Here is a 16,128-nt window from a genome sequence, read left to right on the forward strand (position 1 = left end):
TATTTTTTATTTCATCAAAAACAAAAGGGTTATTCAAACATAAAGACATAAAATTTAAAAGTTCATACTAATTTATAAAAACATAAAAATAAGTTGAAACTTCAATTTAGACAACATAAATAAAAACTTATAACAAACAAAAAGGTTTGAATACTTCATTAAATAAAACCATAAGCATTTATAATATTGCAGATAAAAAATAATGTCGGAATTAATGAAAATGTTAGTGTTACACTTTATCAAGTGCTTCTCATTCAATGTTCTGGGAATGGAACCAAACCCAAATGAATCATTTTCTCTTCTTCTGTTTCTTTTTCTTGCCTCGGCTTCAAAGCAGCATCAGCACGGAACTTGCTGCTGATGGCTTGTGGAGTTGCATGTGGGTGTGATTGAGCAGTGTTCAAAGAAGGAAGTGAAGCTGTTGCCGAAGAGGAAGAAGAGAATGAAGAAGAAGAGGGAAGAGGGAAATGAGAAGATGCTTCCAGAGAAGATGAATAAGTGGGGAGCAGCAAAGGCTGCCCAGTTGACGAATGCACAAAGTCTTTGCTTTCTGTCCACTGTTTCAGCTTTCCCGAGCTCATCTTCAGTTTCTGCTCCTCCCACTTCAAATCAGATTGCAAGTATTTCCCTGTCGCATCATCTTGAATAGGAGAAGATAAGTTGTCTGATGAAGTGTTTGTTTCGGATGGAGAAGGAGCAGCGCTTGCAGGAGAATGAGCACCAAACGGACTGGGAATCCCCGGAGACGACGGAAGAGTGGCAAAGGATGCAGCTGCGTTGACTGTTTGGCTGCGAGAAAGCGCTGAAATTGGGTTTTGTGAGGGAATTGAGGGGAGTGTAAGCCCTCTTTCACGCTTGTTCCCGTTCTTCGGCTGGTTGTTTGTTGTTGAGTGATCGGGAGAACTGGGTGTGTTGCCAGATAGCCGAGCAACAAATTCGCTCAAACACTTTTCGTTGCTCATTCGAGATGTCGCAGAAGGAGAAGGGCTGGCAGAGTTCACAGGAGAAAGCGCCTTTGATGAGTGCAGCGATGTGACTGGAACAGAATGCTGCATCCATCGCGAGATCCGCCGATCCTCCATTCTCTGCCTTCGGCCTTCTTCCCGCCGCTTCAGCTGCTCCAGCGCTTCTTTCTCCTTCTGCTCGGCTTTCTCCTTTCGGAGGTTCTCCTCTCTGAGAAGGACAATCGCAGCCAGGTTGTCTTCGGTGATACAAGTGCTGTCTTCCATCGTGTTTGCCTTCAGCACGTCCCACATCGCATTGATCGTCGCAATCACCGCATCGCACTTCTTCTTCAGCACTGTGTATGTCCACTCTGTCTGCGCATCCTCGCTGCCCTTTTTGTCCTCCGCCTGAGTGTTTAGAGCATCGGAAGGCGTTTGGTTCTTCGCTCCGCCTCTTTCGTGTGTCTGCCTCAGGACAAGCTTCTTCTTCTGCATTGTGTTGCTTGCCCGCACAAATCGCCCGTCGGGTGGCTGAGGAGGCCTTGTCTTGCAGATGGCGCAAGAGAGAGAGAAAAGCATGCTCCGCGCATCCTCCGAAAACACAGATAGAACAGCATTGGGGTCTAAAATGGAAGGCGGCTGGTTTGGAACTGAAGGAAGATTCCTCGAAGAGGCCAAAGAAGAGTTCAAAGTGCCTGACGATGCAGTGCCTGCTGTGTGATACGACAGAGCTGATGCAGAAGAGGTGGACATGGAACGAGCGGATGACTGCAGGGCAATCGAAGAAGGCGTCTTTTGATGTGATATTGGCGTTGACGAAGCTGTATTAGTTTGTTTTTTTACAGGGACAGTAGCTGCAATGTCGTTGAAAGAAGCATGCAGAGCAGCAGACGACTGAGACAGCAGATAGCGTGATCCGCTGCTGTCGCTTTGAGCCATAAACGACCGAATGAAAGGCGACACTGCAAAAAACAGCTCCTTCGGGTTGTGCTGCTGGCGGGGCTTTTCGTGCTCTGCAGCTGCAATGCCTTCCTGTGACGACTCGAGACAGGACATTCGGGAGAGAGAGCCTGAGGGATCGACGGTAGTTGAGATGAACTGGTCGCAGAGGGTCAGTGCGTTCTGCCACTCGCCTTCGGTTTCTGTGTCGACGTCCTCGCCGTATGTGTCAGTGAGGATCTTGTGAACAATCGAGCGCAGTGCAATGACGAGAAAAGGAGCAAGGAAAAGTAGACCAGCATCCTGAAAGCAGGATATTTCGTGGATGAAAGGGGAATATGAGTGGACAAATGAGATGAACGTCTGCTGGAGAAGTGCGTGGCCAAAGGGAGCAATAATGGCCTTGTGGTTGATGCCTGACGTGAAGAAAGCAGGAGCAGCATTGCGAGCAGAGCGGGCAGAGACTGAAATGGTTGTGTGTGGTGTCGATGGGGTCATCGGAATCTGTGATCTGGACGGTGAAAAGGGAGGGAAATACGAAGTGGGTGGAGCGTATGGAGAGATTAATGGAAGAGGAGATATCAGAACATTTGCAGTCGAAGAGATAGCTTGGTCGTGTTCACCGGATCCATCGTCTTCTTCGGGCAGTGAAATCAGATGGATTGTGTGCACAACTCTGATCAGGTGCTTCTCCATGGCAGGCGACAGATGGTCGATAAAGAACTGTTTCTCTCTGTTCGACAGGTAGCAGAAGTGGTATCTCTGGTCGAGTGTCTTTGCCTCTGCCAACCTCGACGTGAGTAGCGTGCCTGTGCATGAAAAGCTGGAGCGAGTGGTGAATGCGCCGTGTGGCGACTGCAGCGCCAGGAATGAGGAGCGCGCGATGGGAGACTCCGGAATGGTCAGCCGCAGCTTTCGCTGGAAGGACGGGGTGTGCTGCAGAGTGCCTGTGCCAAGCCCGCTCGACGGAGACGGGATGACAATTGGGGACAAATGGTCTTCCCTCTTCCCGTCGCGGCTGTCGATGCGGATGTACCGCTGCTGCGTGGCTGATGAATTCTCCTTTGTGTACTGGAATGACTCACGATGCTGCAGTGTGGGTGAGGGAGGAGCCTGTGGAAGGAATATGCTTTTGCTCATCTCGTTGTCTCCAGTGAGGCTGAGTGCGGTGTCTGTGTCTGGAAAAAAGAGGGGCATGATGAAGAGCAAGTAGCACAGACGCACCATCATCCTGATGGCTCTGTTGAACTGTGGATGGTGTGCTAAGTGGATTGCAGTTGCAACGTAGATTCGATGAAGTCTGTGTGTGATGCGGTCGAATGGAAAGGCAGCCACAAATCCTTTGATGTACACCGAGATCTCCTCCGGTGTGGGATCAGGTACCAACACACGGAGCTCTTCGTAATTGAGTGTTTTGCGAACTTTGCTCTTTCGCTTCGCAGCTCCATCGGAAGTCGACTGATTTTCGATTCCTTTGTTGGCTTTTGAATCAAATGATAGTTCATCTTTGTGTGACTCATCGCCTCTTCCTCCTTTTTCAAACTCTTCTTCTTCCTCCTCCTCTTTAACAACCTCAACTGCAGTAAATGGCACACCTGAACTGGAAATCAATGTCTTTTCTCTGAGAATTGGTCGTTTTGAAAGAGGGATTGAGGGCGATGTCGAGAGTGTTGCAACAGAAAGCTGATGCTCCCAAAACAGAGGAGAAGTCGGGTCAGTCGTTGGCAGCGGCTCAAATGCAGAAGACATTCCCGTCACGTCAGCTGCGTCTCGCTCGTCACATTTTTCCGCTTCACCCTCAAAAGAACAGAAGCCAAAGGGATCTGTTTCATTGCCCATCGCCAACGAAGAGCTGGATGCAGAAGAACGATGCATAAGCGCCTCCATCCTCTGCATCGTCCTTCCCTTTTCGATGATTTCAGACTCTGCTGCGTTGCGGTCGCTGTCTCTTTTCTTCTTGAACTGCAGCAGGCGGATGATGTCCTGCCGCTGCGGTCCGAGGCAGAATGGGTACACATACAGCTGCTGGATGGCATTCCAGTCAAACCCCACAGGTGTCGTGGCACGCGGTACGTTGTGTTTGAAGCGGAGAAACTCAGCGGGCGTTTTCGACGAAGCAAGCACCATGTCTGGGTCGTAGTAGATAGAACCGGTGTTGGTATCTTTCTTTTTGGCTAAGTCGAGTGTGCTGTTGGAAGTGAGCAGTGTGGATGCTACAGACGTTTTGCCGTCTGTGGTTGTGTCTGAGTCCTGATCATCATCGGAAGACGAACTGCTTGTTGAGTCGTCATCATCGTAATCGTCGTCATCATCATCATTACCTTCGCTCATATTGTCACCAGGAAATTCTTTTCTCTTTTCTTTCTGTCCATCTTCCTCATTTGCACCATAGCTGTTATTACTCCTCTTGCGCTTTCTCCTCTTCCTTTTCAGCTTCTTTCTGTCTGAAGCATCGTCATGTGGCGACATCAGTGACAACAACGCAGTATCTGGCCCTTCTTCCTGTTTGTTGTTTCCCTCTCCACTCAAACTGTTCTCCACCTCCTTTGCCAACAGCACACGTTCTGCTTCTCTTTCGCCTGGATGCCCAAACAGCTTCCATATCCGCTCGATGCTCTTCTGCCCAATCATGTTTGCTTCTGTCAGCAGGTGTCCGTAGTACGACATTGCTATCTCCTTTGGAGTGGCTGGCACTTTGGCATTCTTCTGCATCTTGTTAGAGAGCTGACTCATTGATGCATTCGCATCTGATGCGAACGTCATCATACTCGATGGTCTAAACAGTCCCTTTGCAGAAGGAGAAGACGCAGATAATCCACTTTGCTTGGGACTGGATGTTGAAGGCATCGTTGGAGATGCAGAGCGATGCGACAGCAAGCTTTTATTTTTGCCTCGAGGAGACAAGTTTCGTGTTCCTCTTGGAGACACTCCATTGCCTTCCTTCGAAGATATAGTTGCTCCCAGCACATCCGACGTATCTTCATTCTCTGTCTCGCCTTTCAGCCTCTTCTTCAGCGACTCAACCAGGCGGATGGTGTGTGACGGGGTGGACTTGTTGACAGATGCAGAGGTGGGGCGCGAGGGGCCAGGACTCGACGTGAGTGATTTGGGGCCATCGTCAGCTGCTGCGGTGAATGGATCGTCTTCTTTTGAGGTATCGAAATGAGAGTGTGTTCGCTTCTCTGCAAGCTCCTTCACGAACTCTGGCTGCGACGAAAGAGGAAGTTTGTACTGGCGCGTGGAAAGCCGCTCTGATTGTGTCAGAAGATTCACCCGTGAAAGAGGCCGAGCATATGTTGGAACAGCAGCCGAAGAGTGCTCAGCAGAAGGCTTGGAAGGTTTGGTGCTGCTTTTGGGAGAAGTTGGAGGTGACACAGTTTTGTGAAGTGGAGGGAGTGATGCGGGTGATTGAGGTGAAGGTGATCGACTGGTGTGTTTGCCAACAGGCTCTGCTTCATCGCTGGATGTCTCTTTTGATTGCTTAGTCGTGTCTTCCTTTTCCGGCTCTGTGAAAAATGGAAGCCGAGTCCTTCTCATCCTTTCCTTCTCTTTCTCTTCCTTCTCCTTCTGCTCCTCTTCCTTCTGCTTTTCAATCGCCAGCTCTTTCGCATGCTGCTTCTCCAGCTCCTTCTCCTTCTTGTACTCCCAGTGGTCGTCCAGCCTGGTGACTGCCCGCTGGTAGAGATAGTGCGACACGACAGGCTTTTTGTGGTGCCATTCCTTTGTCGCTGTGGATGCCTTGCTGACGATGCCTTTGCTCAGCTTTTCAGACAGCATCGCTGCCTGCTGCAGGATGTTCAGCACAAACGTCTCCGAATTGGTTCGTGTGAGCTTCTGCCCAGTGAATGTCTTGGGGAGTGCAAACGATGTCGTCTGCTGCCCGACTGACAGGTTGGATGTTGTTGGGGTGCGGACAAGACGCGAATGGCGAGAGGATTCAGACGAAGAGCGCCTGGTGGAATTGGAGGCAGAAATATCAGGAGTGAAATACGGACGCATCGCAGATGTCACATCAATCGGAGGCAGCTTCTTGGCCGCTGCTTCTGCGCGTGTTGTGAGTTTGGCTGAGGATGAATGAGAACGCAGCGAGTGGAGGAAAGAAGACGCAGAATTTCTCATTTCAAGTCTTCCTCGTTCGTTTGAGGTGTTGTTTTCAGAGGTGGCCATTTCGTCTCCGCTGACAGTTGAGATGATCAGCGGGGAGCTTCTTGGCGGTGGCCCTGATTGGTGTGCGCGCCCTTCCCGCTGGCCAACAACAGCAACTGGCTGAAGCTCTTCGAATGAGTCTCTTCCGTGCATATGGCGAGGAATCAAAAGCGACTGCGAGGGAGTCAATGGAATAGGCGTCATCATCCCATCTCGATGCGACTGTAGCAAGGGAGACTGTGAATACCTTGAAGCAGACAGAGAGGGAGAAGGGCTTGATGACAAAGAGAGTGATGGAGATGGTGAGAAAGAGGGAGGTGTGACAGAAAGCGAACGTCTTGTTGGCTGTGGTGTCTGCCCAGAACGAATCAGCATGTTTGCCCTTTTCTTCTTCAGCATTTGCGTTGCACGTGCTTTTGAGACTGTGGCTGTGTCACGTATTCCTGATGGCTCAATGCAAATCGAGTTCTCCAAATAGCCGCGTGAAAGTGTACGCAATTGCACGTTGTCCGGATTGATTTTCATCCTTTCTCGGACTGTTTGAATAGCTTCTTGTGTTGTTGGAACACCAGTCTGCTCCAGATAATATACTGCAAATTCTGTCTTTGCTTGATCGAGAAGTTGATCATTCATTGCTAAGCTTGTGTCAGTTTCTGGTTTTAGAGGAATTGTTAATTTCCACATCCTTTTTTGTCTTGGGGTGTCTTCTTCTGATTCAGATGAATCTTCGGTATGAACTTTGTGGGACAATGTAGATTTATGTTTTTTAGCTTTGACATTCGCTTTCCCTCCTTTTGACCCAAGAACTGTTTACAGAAAATATCAAATTTCATTGAGAAAAAGTCATCTCATTTTCAAATTAATAACTATAAACCCTTCAGCTTCGCTGCGATTATTCTTGAAGTGTTTTCCTTCATGCTTTCTCTGTAACTTGCTGTTACATGACCCTTTAATGTGAATTATTTGTTGAATAAGATATTAATGGAAAGAGCAACGATTAACGAATAAAATTCCTTAATGCAAACCATTAGCCTTCTTGATTTTTCTTGAAGTTCATCCTCAGTATATTTTCTTTTTTGAACATATTTCATAATCTCAGATTTTTTTGGTTTTGGATGTCCGTGAAGAAGTCCACTTGCCTCGTCTTGGTCATCGTCCATAAAGTGGATTTGTATTTAAAAAGACAATTTTATCTTCGGTAAAATACAATTTTGATTTTTCTTTGCTTCAAAAATGAAAAAATCTTTTTTTAATTGGTTTGTGTTGTGTGAAAAAAAAGAAAATGGGTAAAAAAACAATAAACCTCAAAAGAATTTTAAAAGAGAATAACATTAATAAAGTTACATTTATTGAGAGTGAAATTGCTGTTCAATGACAACAAAACCTTCAAATGACTTAAGTTGGTACTGAATACAAAGTACTTTAAATATTACACACTACAAAAAGACAAAATGTAACAAACAGAAATAATTTTTAAAATGAAGTAAGATGAACAGAGGAGAAAAGAGCAAATGCATTTTTTTTTGTTTGTAAACACAATTTGAATGGAAAGCTCATAATGATAAAATGTAATGAAAGAATGTTTTCACATTCACAGAGCCATCAATAAGCATGAAGTTGAGAAATAAACAAAAGAACACAAAAAGACAGAAGTAATGACTAATCATCGTCGAGAACAGCGCAGGTCATTCTTCCATGAGACAAAGTTCCTCTTTTGTAAACAGAAGATGCAGAAGAAGACAGAGCAGAATGAGTTGAATTGAGAGAAGACAGTTCAGAACTGGAAGGAGAATGTTCAGATGACGAAGAAGAAGAAGAGCCCATTACTTGCTCCGCTTTGCTGGTGCGGGGAAACAGAGAGCTCGACGTTTCGTTCGTAAAATCTGTTGGTGCACCGATTTTCAGCCGTTTTGAATGAATTCTGCCTGGCCGGCTTCCTTCTTCGTGTCCTCGTCTGTTTGAAGAATTCGCTGGATCTTCGATTCTCAGAAATCGCTTGATCATTTTCCATATCCACTCGATAACAAGATACACCCGATGCACCATGGGGTAGATAAAGAACAGGTAAAACGGGCGAAGGATAGTAAATAATGGCTCCATTTGGAATCGCAAATCAATAAATAATGAAGAGTTCCATATGACATCAAAGAACGTTACGATTGCAGAGAAGAATTCGGGAACATAGAAGTTTAATGCATTCCTTTTGTTAAAAAAAAATAAAATAAAATAAATGATAAATAAAAAAAGAAAGAAAGTGTTCAAACTTGATTGTTTTGCTTTGCAGATACGCAAGTGACACGAGTCCCAAAATGATCACAAGTAAGAACGGATGGCGGAACACATAGCAGATCTCGTTGAATGCAAAGACAAGCAGCACAATCCAGAACCACCAAGGCACTTCGTCTCTCTCTTGATCATCATCAGCCCCTCCCATCCCTCCAGCGCCATCCGCACCCGATCTTCCTTTCCCCTTTTTGAACTTCCCAGCAACAGTCGCTGTGTCGATCGCCTCCTTCGCCTGGAGATACTCGCGCACTTCCTCTTTCTCCACCTCTTTGTTTACCATCTCCAGCACCGTCCTGTCCAGCAGCGTGACTGCAACCGTCTCGTTTTGGCACCACTTTCGCAGCGACTCTTCAGAAAGCTTGTTGAACGAATAGGAAGACGATGCATTGCTTGAAGAAGAGGTCGTGCTGGATGTTGAAATGGACAATGAAGAAGACGCCATCTGTTGCTCTGGTGCTTCTCCTGTTTTCTCCTTCATCAGCCTCAAAAACAGCTCCTTTTTCTCTGCTTTCTCCCTCTTCTCTTTCTCTTCGGGCGTCTCGTCTTCTTTCTTTCCTTTCTGCTCCTGCTTCTCCTCGCTCCATTCGTCAAACTCAAACAGCGTATTTGGCAGCGGCTTGTTCATAATGTGCTTCAGACACCCGACCAGCTCATCACCCGATGAGAACTGCCTATGCAGAGATTCATGCCTCTCCTCATCAAACACCAGCAGCGCCCGGCTCAGGTCTTCCACCAGCATCGCGCTGCCTTCCTTCGCCAGCACATACACGTCGTCTGCTCGGCTCGTCGCCTGCCACACACGCGGAATTCCCTCTGGCGTCTCGTCGAAGAGGATGTGGAACACCTCTTTCCCTTTCTTCTCCACCGTGTCCTTCCCCACCGACACCTTCACGAACTCCATGATGCTCCCTTCGAGGATCGCACCCACTCTGTCCAGGATCGTGTCTAGCTCCTCGCCGCTCAGACAGAACTCACCCAGAAACGACGTCAGCCGCTCGCGCGACTCGGCTAGCATTTCGTTCTCCCGCTGGCGGATGACGTTCCACACTGACCAGAGCGGAGGAGAGGACGCATCGGCAGGAGAGGCAGAGCCAAAGAGAGAGGAAGACATCGAGTTCAGCAGAGAGAATGAAGTGGATGGAGAAGTGGCTGTGGGGGAAGTGTTGGGTGACTTGCGGAAGAGCGACGGGCGCTGTGTGGAGCTCTTTCCTCGGCTGCCGAGCGAGCCGAGTCTGCTCAGTGGAGAAATCGGCGTCGTCTCTCGCTCGTTGATCATCCGCTTGTACTGCACCACCAGCGGGGACGTTGAGTTGATGTCGAACACAGACGAGACCTTCTGCTTGAACGACGACGAAATGTACTTCATCCCGTTTTCGAACTCTTCTTCGATTCGGCGCCGTCTTTCCGCATTCAGCCGCTCGATGGCGCAGCTGCGGAGCTGTTTGGCCTGTTCGGAGTAATTCCAAGTGGTCGCCTTGTTCCAAAAGGAAAGAGAGAGAGAAAGCGAGGGCTTCGGGCGGTGGACGGCAGAGAGGTCGTTGGAAGACGATGTGGGGGAGAGTGTTGGGGTGGGTGTGGTGGAGGTGGAAGGAGAAGGGAGCGGAGGGTTCTGCAGGTGGATTGGCACAGACAGCTTTGAGACAGACGAGGAAGGCGACAGAAACGAAGGGTAGTCTGGCGACTCCATCACGCTGCTCTCAGTCGAAGGAGCAAGAGAGTCCATCATCGCAAGCTTGCTCATCGCATCCTCTTCGAATCTAACTCCACGCAGTTTGTATTTCTCTCTATTGATCTTCTCCAGCGCTATTCTTCGCATTGACGGCAGCATCGTCAGTAAAGCAATACGCTCAAAGCGGTGCTCGCAGCGGCGGAGCACAGTAACAGCGCGTTTGGTGAACGACTTCTTCTGCTGCGTCATCGGAAACAGTTTGCTTTCTTCCTCGTTGAGTGTGTCTGTCCAGGTGTGATATTGGATGATGAACTCTCCTTGCTTCATCAGTTGGTGCGACTTCGGCGACTTGAACGTGGAAAACGTCAGGAGACGCTCGGCAACAGACGCCTCCGGTTCGACAGAGGAAGGCGTGGCAGATGACGGCAGAGACGGGGAATTCGGGCCAGTTGCGCTGAGTTTCCCTTCTTCCTCGTCTTCTGCATCGATCAGCGACCAGTCGTCTCCATCAGACATGTAAGAGCGCTGGACTTTTGTGTACTCGCCGCTCATCAGCTCGATCATCCGCTTGTTCATAATCCGCCCGTCAGAGCTGAAGCCGAGCAGCCCGCTGTCTTCATCAAACTTTGATTGACGATCAGAACTCATAAGACTTCCAAAAGAGGAAGAGGAAGAAGCAGAGGAAGAAGAAGCAGACATTGGCAAGCTCGGTGATGCTTGGTTCGATTCTGCGAAGATGCCAGCAGTCGGCGAAGAGGAGCGGGAGCCTGGTTCTGATGCAATCTGCGGAGAAGGCGATGGAGTGAATTTGCCTTGCATCATCTTTTGTGCAGTCAGTGCGCGTGCCTTCTTCAGCTTGATTGTTGCCAGCATTGTGTTGCCGACTGTGCCCATCTTCTTCCGCCCCACCGACATGATCTCGTCCTCCAGCGACATCTTAGGCGAAGAAGGCGACACATACGGAGGAACAGAGGGAGATGAAGGCAAAGAAATGTTCAGCTGATCAGGAGATGCTCCGGTTGTCGGTGGAGAAGGTGAAAGAGAGCGGGCCAAACGAGGAGAACGAGGGCTGATGGGAGGAGGATTGGTGGATTGTGTGAACAAAGAATTGGATGAGTGGAGAAGCACCTGCTGCTGCTGCTGTGTTGGTGGAGGGAGTGAAGGCTGAATGGAAGTGGAGACTGGCGATAGATCAGATGGATGTGGTGCAGATGTTGGTGAGAGGAGGAGCGGAGGAACGGGCTGCTGGCTGAGCTCAGAAGACGAATGAGTCTCGTCGTTTGGAGCAAAAACAGCAGCAGTCGATGGCTCCGTCGGCGAAAGCGGGGCAAACTCGCTTTCGTGTTTGGGGAGGGTGGGAGAAAGTGTTGTGAATGGAGAAGCATTTTCTGATGGTTGATTTGAAGAAGCATCTGAAGTGGATGAAGAGAGAAGCGACGGCTGAGACACAAAAAGCGGACGCTGAATCCGCTGGCTCTGTCGCATGCTGCGGTACATCGACGAATTGAGCGAGGAGGACGGGTCTTTTGCATCGACAAAGGTGACAGATGAAGTTGATGGAGCAGCCGTCGATAAAGAAGAAGAGGAAAGCTGAGAAGATATGGAAGCTTGCGAACCGGATGGCAAGTGTTTTGAAGAAGATGTATGATTTGGGTTTCTGTGCAGATACGTATGGATTTCGTACTCAAATGCCTGTTCGCACGCTCTGCTGACCGTCACTAGATGCTTTTCGTAGATCTCCTCCATCATTTCGCCCATTTCTTCTTCGAGCTCCTTCCGCTTTGCTTCGTAGATGACCTTCACATACGAAGATGCCATTGAATCGTACGCATCCAGCGCATCGTTCTCCATCACCCCCAAAATGTCGCCCAGATCCAGCCGCAGAATGCCCTTTGCAACAACTTCAGACACAATCAGCCGCACGTCTTCGCGCAGCTGCTCTGCAGTCTCCTTCACAATCTCGTTGCATCTCAGATGCGACAGCACCTCGCGCTGTGAGGGGATATCCAAGTCGTTGTCATCCACAATCTGCTTCCAGATGTTTTCGGCGTAGCGCCCAAGACCGTCCAGGGGTATATTCTTAGCACGCGGAGAGGTGAACACAAAGTCTTCTTTCAGAGGATTTGTGAATCTGTCACGCAAAGCTCTCGCTTCGCTCAAGAATTGTTCATGTTGAAGTGCATAGTGAGGAAGCAACACAACGTCTACATCAAAACAGTCTTCTAGTTGTAAATGCTCCAAATCTTTGCGTTTTGGACGAGAGTTCCACAGACGTTTAACATCCTCGTGTATCATTCCGCTCAATTTCTCTGCTGGCGTTTGACCTGTATAATCTCTGACGATGAAGAGGAGCAATGTTTTTGATCTCGTACTGTCTTTGAAAAGAAGCCTGGCTGAAGCTTCAAATACACTTTCAATGATTGGATAGTTTGAAGCGGAATATCGCCCAAGATCATGATACCACACATTCATGATAATAACTTCAGACAAAGCTATGGAAAATAGCGTCACTTTGTTTTCAAAAGTCTAGAGATATCGACATTCAATTTCCAGCATGAAAGAAAAGAAATAAGAAAGATTAAGAATTGAGCATACGGTCGCATTTCCGCTTCTTTCACGACTATCAGTACCCTCCACATCAAGAATAAGCAGCGGAGTTATTCTTATTTATAATTTGTTTGCACGTTCGTCCATTTTATTCGGTTGTTAAATAATTCCGAAATAAAAAGAGGAAAGAATATATTCTTTAAAGAAATCGAAAAGAAAATTATAAATGCAAACGGTTTCCCCAATGCATGAGAAATAACTCTTTTTGAAGTTGCAAGCCAAGTACCAACAGTTGTCCTTGACCTTCCGTCTTGTTCATTCATCACAGAGAATTGTGTATCAAATAACGCATTCAAAAGTGTACCTAACGCAAAATAAAGCAAATTATTTTAAAGGCAAGCATATTTAAATTGTATAGAATACTTTTTCCACTTGATTGTGCACCCATGATGGAAACCATGTGAAATTCTTTTGTATGAATAGACTTTGACCATTGAAATAACTCAAAGCCCAAATCATCATTAAAATTACCATTCCCATCCAAAACTTGAATTGAAAAACTTTGTTCAGGTTCTTGATGTTCAGGTTCAATCATTCTTTCCGAAAATGCTTTTGGAAATTAGATCGTGTCAAGTCAAAAGCTAAATTATGGTCACATTTTGGATGCGAAATGAAATTCTGAATGAAGTGAAACTAAAAAGTTGCTTAAATATAAAAAGAAACGACAAAAAAAAAAAAATTATAACAGCTTCTTGTTCGATATTTCACACGCATGTTAACAAGTCCTTAACTAATTTGTTCATTTGCTTTCATCATTCTTCAATTCATTTTCGTCTTCTTCCTTCTCTTCAGCATTTTCTTTTTCTTCATTCTTCTTTTTCTCTTCCTCTTCAGAACCATGCGCATCGTGTTCTTTATCTTCTTCACCTTCTCCTTTTTCAGCTTCTTTGTTTTCCTGATTTTCTTGATTTTCCTTTTTCTCTTCTCCTTCCTCTGTTTCTTCGTTCTCTGCTTCCAATTCTTCTCTCTCCAGTTCTCTTTCCAGCTCTTCCTCGTCCCAAACCTGCCCGCTCTTCATCAGCTTCATTCTGTTGTATTCGTGCCTGCTGATATGCTTCGCCTTCTTCTCTTCTTTCCCTCTCTTGTAGAACACCTTATCGTCATCGTTTTCTGGCTCTGTGTCTTCCTCTTCCTCCTCTGCCACATCGCCTCCTCCTCCCGTCCCTCCCACCAGCAGCTTCCTCTTCCTCTTCCTCTTCACCACCATCACCACCTGCCCTTCCTCCGCCTGCTCAGCTGCTTCCGCTGCCATCTTGTCCAAAAAGGATGGAAGCGCTTTCCCTCGCTGCTTCCTTCCTCTTCGTCGCCTCCCTTTCTGCTCTTCTGAACTGCTCCAGCCATCTTCTTTCTCCTTCTCCTTCTCCTTCTCTTTTTCCTTATCCTTTCCTTTCTTGTTATCTCTTCCCTTCTTCTTTCCTGTCTCCTTTTCTCTTGTCTGCGAGGCTGCCTGTGAATTGTTAGAAGGCGACGGCGAAGGAGAAGGTATTCCTTCTTCATCGCTTTGCTGATCCTCAGCTTCGTCCTTTGCATCGTCATCTTCTTCGTTTTTGTCGTCTGAAAAGTCGTTTTTGCGCTGCTTCTTTTCTCTCCGGTTTGCTCGTCGCTTCCGCTCTTTTGCTCCTTTCTTTGTGTCTTGAGAACTGGAAGGTGCTGAAGAAGAAGAAGAAGAAGAGGACGAAGAGGGGGAAGAAGAAGAAGAAGAAGAAGAAGATGCAGCTGAAGCAGTTTTTGAAAGATTTGCAGTGCGATCTGTCTTGTTCGTGGAGAGATCTTTGATGACAAACTTGTCAATAAGATTCACTGCATTTCGGCAAGTTAATAAAAAATATATAGCAAATAAATGCAATTTTAAAGCAAATTATTTTGTTGATATTTTGTAAATATTCAAATATTGCTTATAACAGTTCACAATTGATTAAAAGAGCAAACATTCTGTATTGGGAAATTTTGCAACGCAATCATAGATATTACGAAAAGCTTCAGGGCTTATTAAAATCACTGACAATTTGGAAGATTCGTCTTTTGAACCTTCTTTCTCAACTTCAACCACGAAAGGCTCAATTTGTGTCATTAACTCTGAGTGAACGTCATTCGGAGAAACCACAGATACTCTCATAAATGCTCTTCCAATTGTTTCATCGTTTTGCATAAGTTGCCTTATGGCTGAGAGAGCTTGTTTTTTGGCACTTTCTTCGGGTCTAGCTTTAAAATGAATTTTTTTTAGTAAATTCTCAATAAGAGGAACTGGTAAAGGTTGTTTTGCAACACGATTGTAGCATCTTTCAGCAATGATTACAGCTATATCTCTGTAAAGCGCGGTAATCGTTGATTCTCTTTCAAGATGGCTCACTTGATACTTGCCTTGATCAAGAATCTTAAAAATTGATTAAATCGAAACAGAAATATTTGTCCATTTTTTTTAAAAAAAAAAAAAAAAAAAGAGCACAATGTATTCAAACTAGCCGACTGATTTCATCTTCATCGTCCGTACCAAATGCTTTGCGAAGAAGTGTTGAATCGGCAACAAGTCCTTGTTTCACATCAGAAAAAACTCTTCGAAGCTGGAGAACTTCATTGAGGTCTGTTTCTCTTTAATACGTTATTGAATGATTGGTATTTATAAATGTATATTCTATATTAAGTTAAAACAAACATTTTATCCCTCCAACTTGCAATTTTATTTTTGTAACAAGCAATTTCAAATGTATGACCTCCTTTTTTTAATTTTACAATTGCAATATTTGTAAAATCCTTAATGTTTGATGGGGTTAATATTTTACTCATCTTAGACTTTAAAGAAGAAGAAATTTAATGATCTATTTCTATAATTATATAATTCTGACGGAATTTTCATGGCACGATCATAAAAATCACTCTGCTTATTGAATTTTCAATAATTTTTCAAAAACAATTCGATGTTGTTGGAACAGAAAAAGTGTGATGATTTGATATATGTTATAAAAATTTCTTTTTATTTATTTTTTTTTTTTTGTTTTTTAATAAAAGATTTTGAAAAATAAATATCAATTCAAATTGAAAGATCTATAAGCATTTATTATGGATTTTTCATTTTCCTGACAGTTCCCATAATCCGATGAAAACTTATTTTCTTTTTGGCTTTCTTTCACTCTTGTCTGTGATCGGATTCATTTCACTTAAATTTGGTTTAAATTCCATTTCAACTTTACCAGCATTTGCTATTTCGCAAGCGGAACAGAATGATCTTTTTTTACATTTTGTGAAATACTCAAAATATCCATTTAAAAATGTTTATGCAATCAATCTCGAAAGAAGAAAAGATAGGCGTGAACACATGAAAGAAGAGTTGGAAAAGGCTTCTCTAACTTATGAGTTTTTCAATGGTATTGATGGAAAGTTTCTGAATCAAACAAATGTTACAAACTCATCCTTTCCGTTCTTGGAAAGAATCCATCCAAATACAAAATTTAACTTTTCAAAAGCAGGATCAATTCTTGGACCACGTTCATCTCATTACGGGATTGTTGGTTGTTGGCAAAGTCATTTGCAGGTGTATTT

General features: G+C 45.5%; 3 protein-coding genes across 3 annotated transcripts; all 3 read right to left on the bottom strand.

Moving 5' to 3' along the window:
- Positions 1–254: 254 nt before the first annotated feature.
- MONOS_11496 (uncharacterized protein) lies at positions 255–7,293 on the bottom strand (the record flags this gene model as incomplete). The annotated part of the gene is made up of 3 exons (XM_067864030.1): positions 7,055–7,293; positions 6,904–6,976; positions 255–6,835 (listed from the first exon to the last, which is right to left on the bottom strand). Exons 1-3 carry the CDS (start codon positions 7,187–7,189, stop codon positions 255–257), a joined length of 6,789 nt encoding a protein of 2,262 aa, XP_067728615.1. The 5' UTR covers positions 7,190–7,293.
- Positions 7,227–12,991, bottom strand: MONOS_11497 (putative protein SEY1; the record flags this gene model as incomplete). The annotated part of the gene is made up of 5 exons (XM_067864031.1): positions 7,227–8,229; positions 8,294–12,510; positions 12,580–12,646; positions 12,766–12,895; positions 12,955–12,991. The coding sequence occupies 5 exons, from the start codon at positions 12,989–12,991 to the stop codon at positions 7,689–7,691; spliced, it is 4,992 nt and encodes a 1,663-aa protein (XP_067728616.1). The 3' UTR covers positions 7,227–7,688.
- Positions 12,992–13,091: 100 nt separating this feature from the next.
- Positions 13,092–15,400, bottom strand: MONOS_11498 (putative Ribosome maturation protein SBDS). Its single transcript, XM_067864032.1, has 4 exons — positions 15,245–15,400; positions 15,051–15,180; positions 14,521–14,965; positions 13,092–14,391 (listed from the first exon to the last, which is right to left on the bottom strand). Exons 1-4 carry the CDS (start codon positions 15,373–15,375, stop codon positions 13,331–13,333), a joined length of 1,767 nt encoding a protein of 588 aa, XP_067728617.1. The 5' UTR covers positions 15,376–15,400; the 3' UTR covers positions 13,092–13,330.
- Between the last annotated feature and the right edge of the window lie 728 nt (positions 15,401–16,128).

Source organism: Monocercomonoides exilis, assembly GCF_001643675.1.
Source record: "Monocercomonoides exilis strain PA203 chromosome Unknown scaffold19-1596985, whole genome shotgun sequence".
Taxonomy (NCBI): domain Eukaryota; phylum Preaxostyla; order Oxymonadida; family Polymastigidae; genus Monocercomonoides; species Monocercomonoides exilis.

Bases quoted from the DNA above. Each gene is read 5' to 3' on its own strand.
- MONOS_11498 (XM_067864032.1), bottom strand. From the start codon at position 15,375: ATGAGTAAAATATTAACCCCATCAAACATTAAGGATTTTACAAATATT. The intron at 15,181-15,244 runs GTTTGTTTTAAC...AACGTATTAAAG, and splicing joins GCAAGTTGGAGGGATAAAAT to AGAAACAGACCTCAATGAAG. The intron at 14,966-15,050 runs GTTTGAATACAT...TCAATTTTTAAG, and splicing joins AAGATGAAATCAGTCGGCTA to ATTCTTGATCAAGGCAAGTA.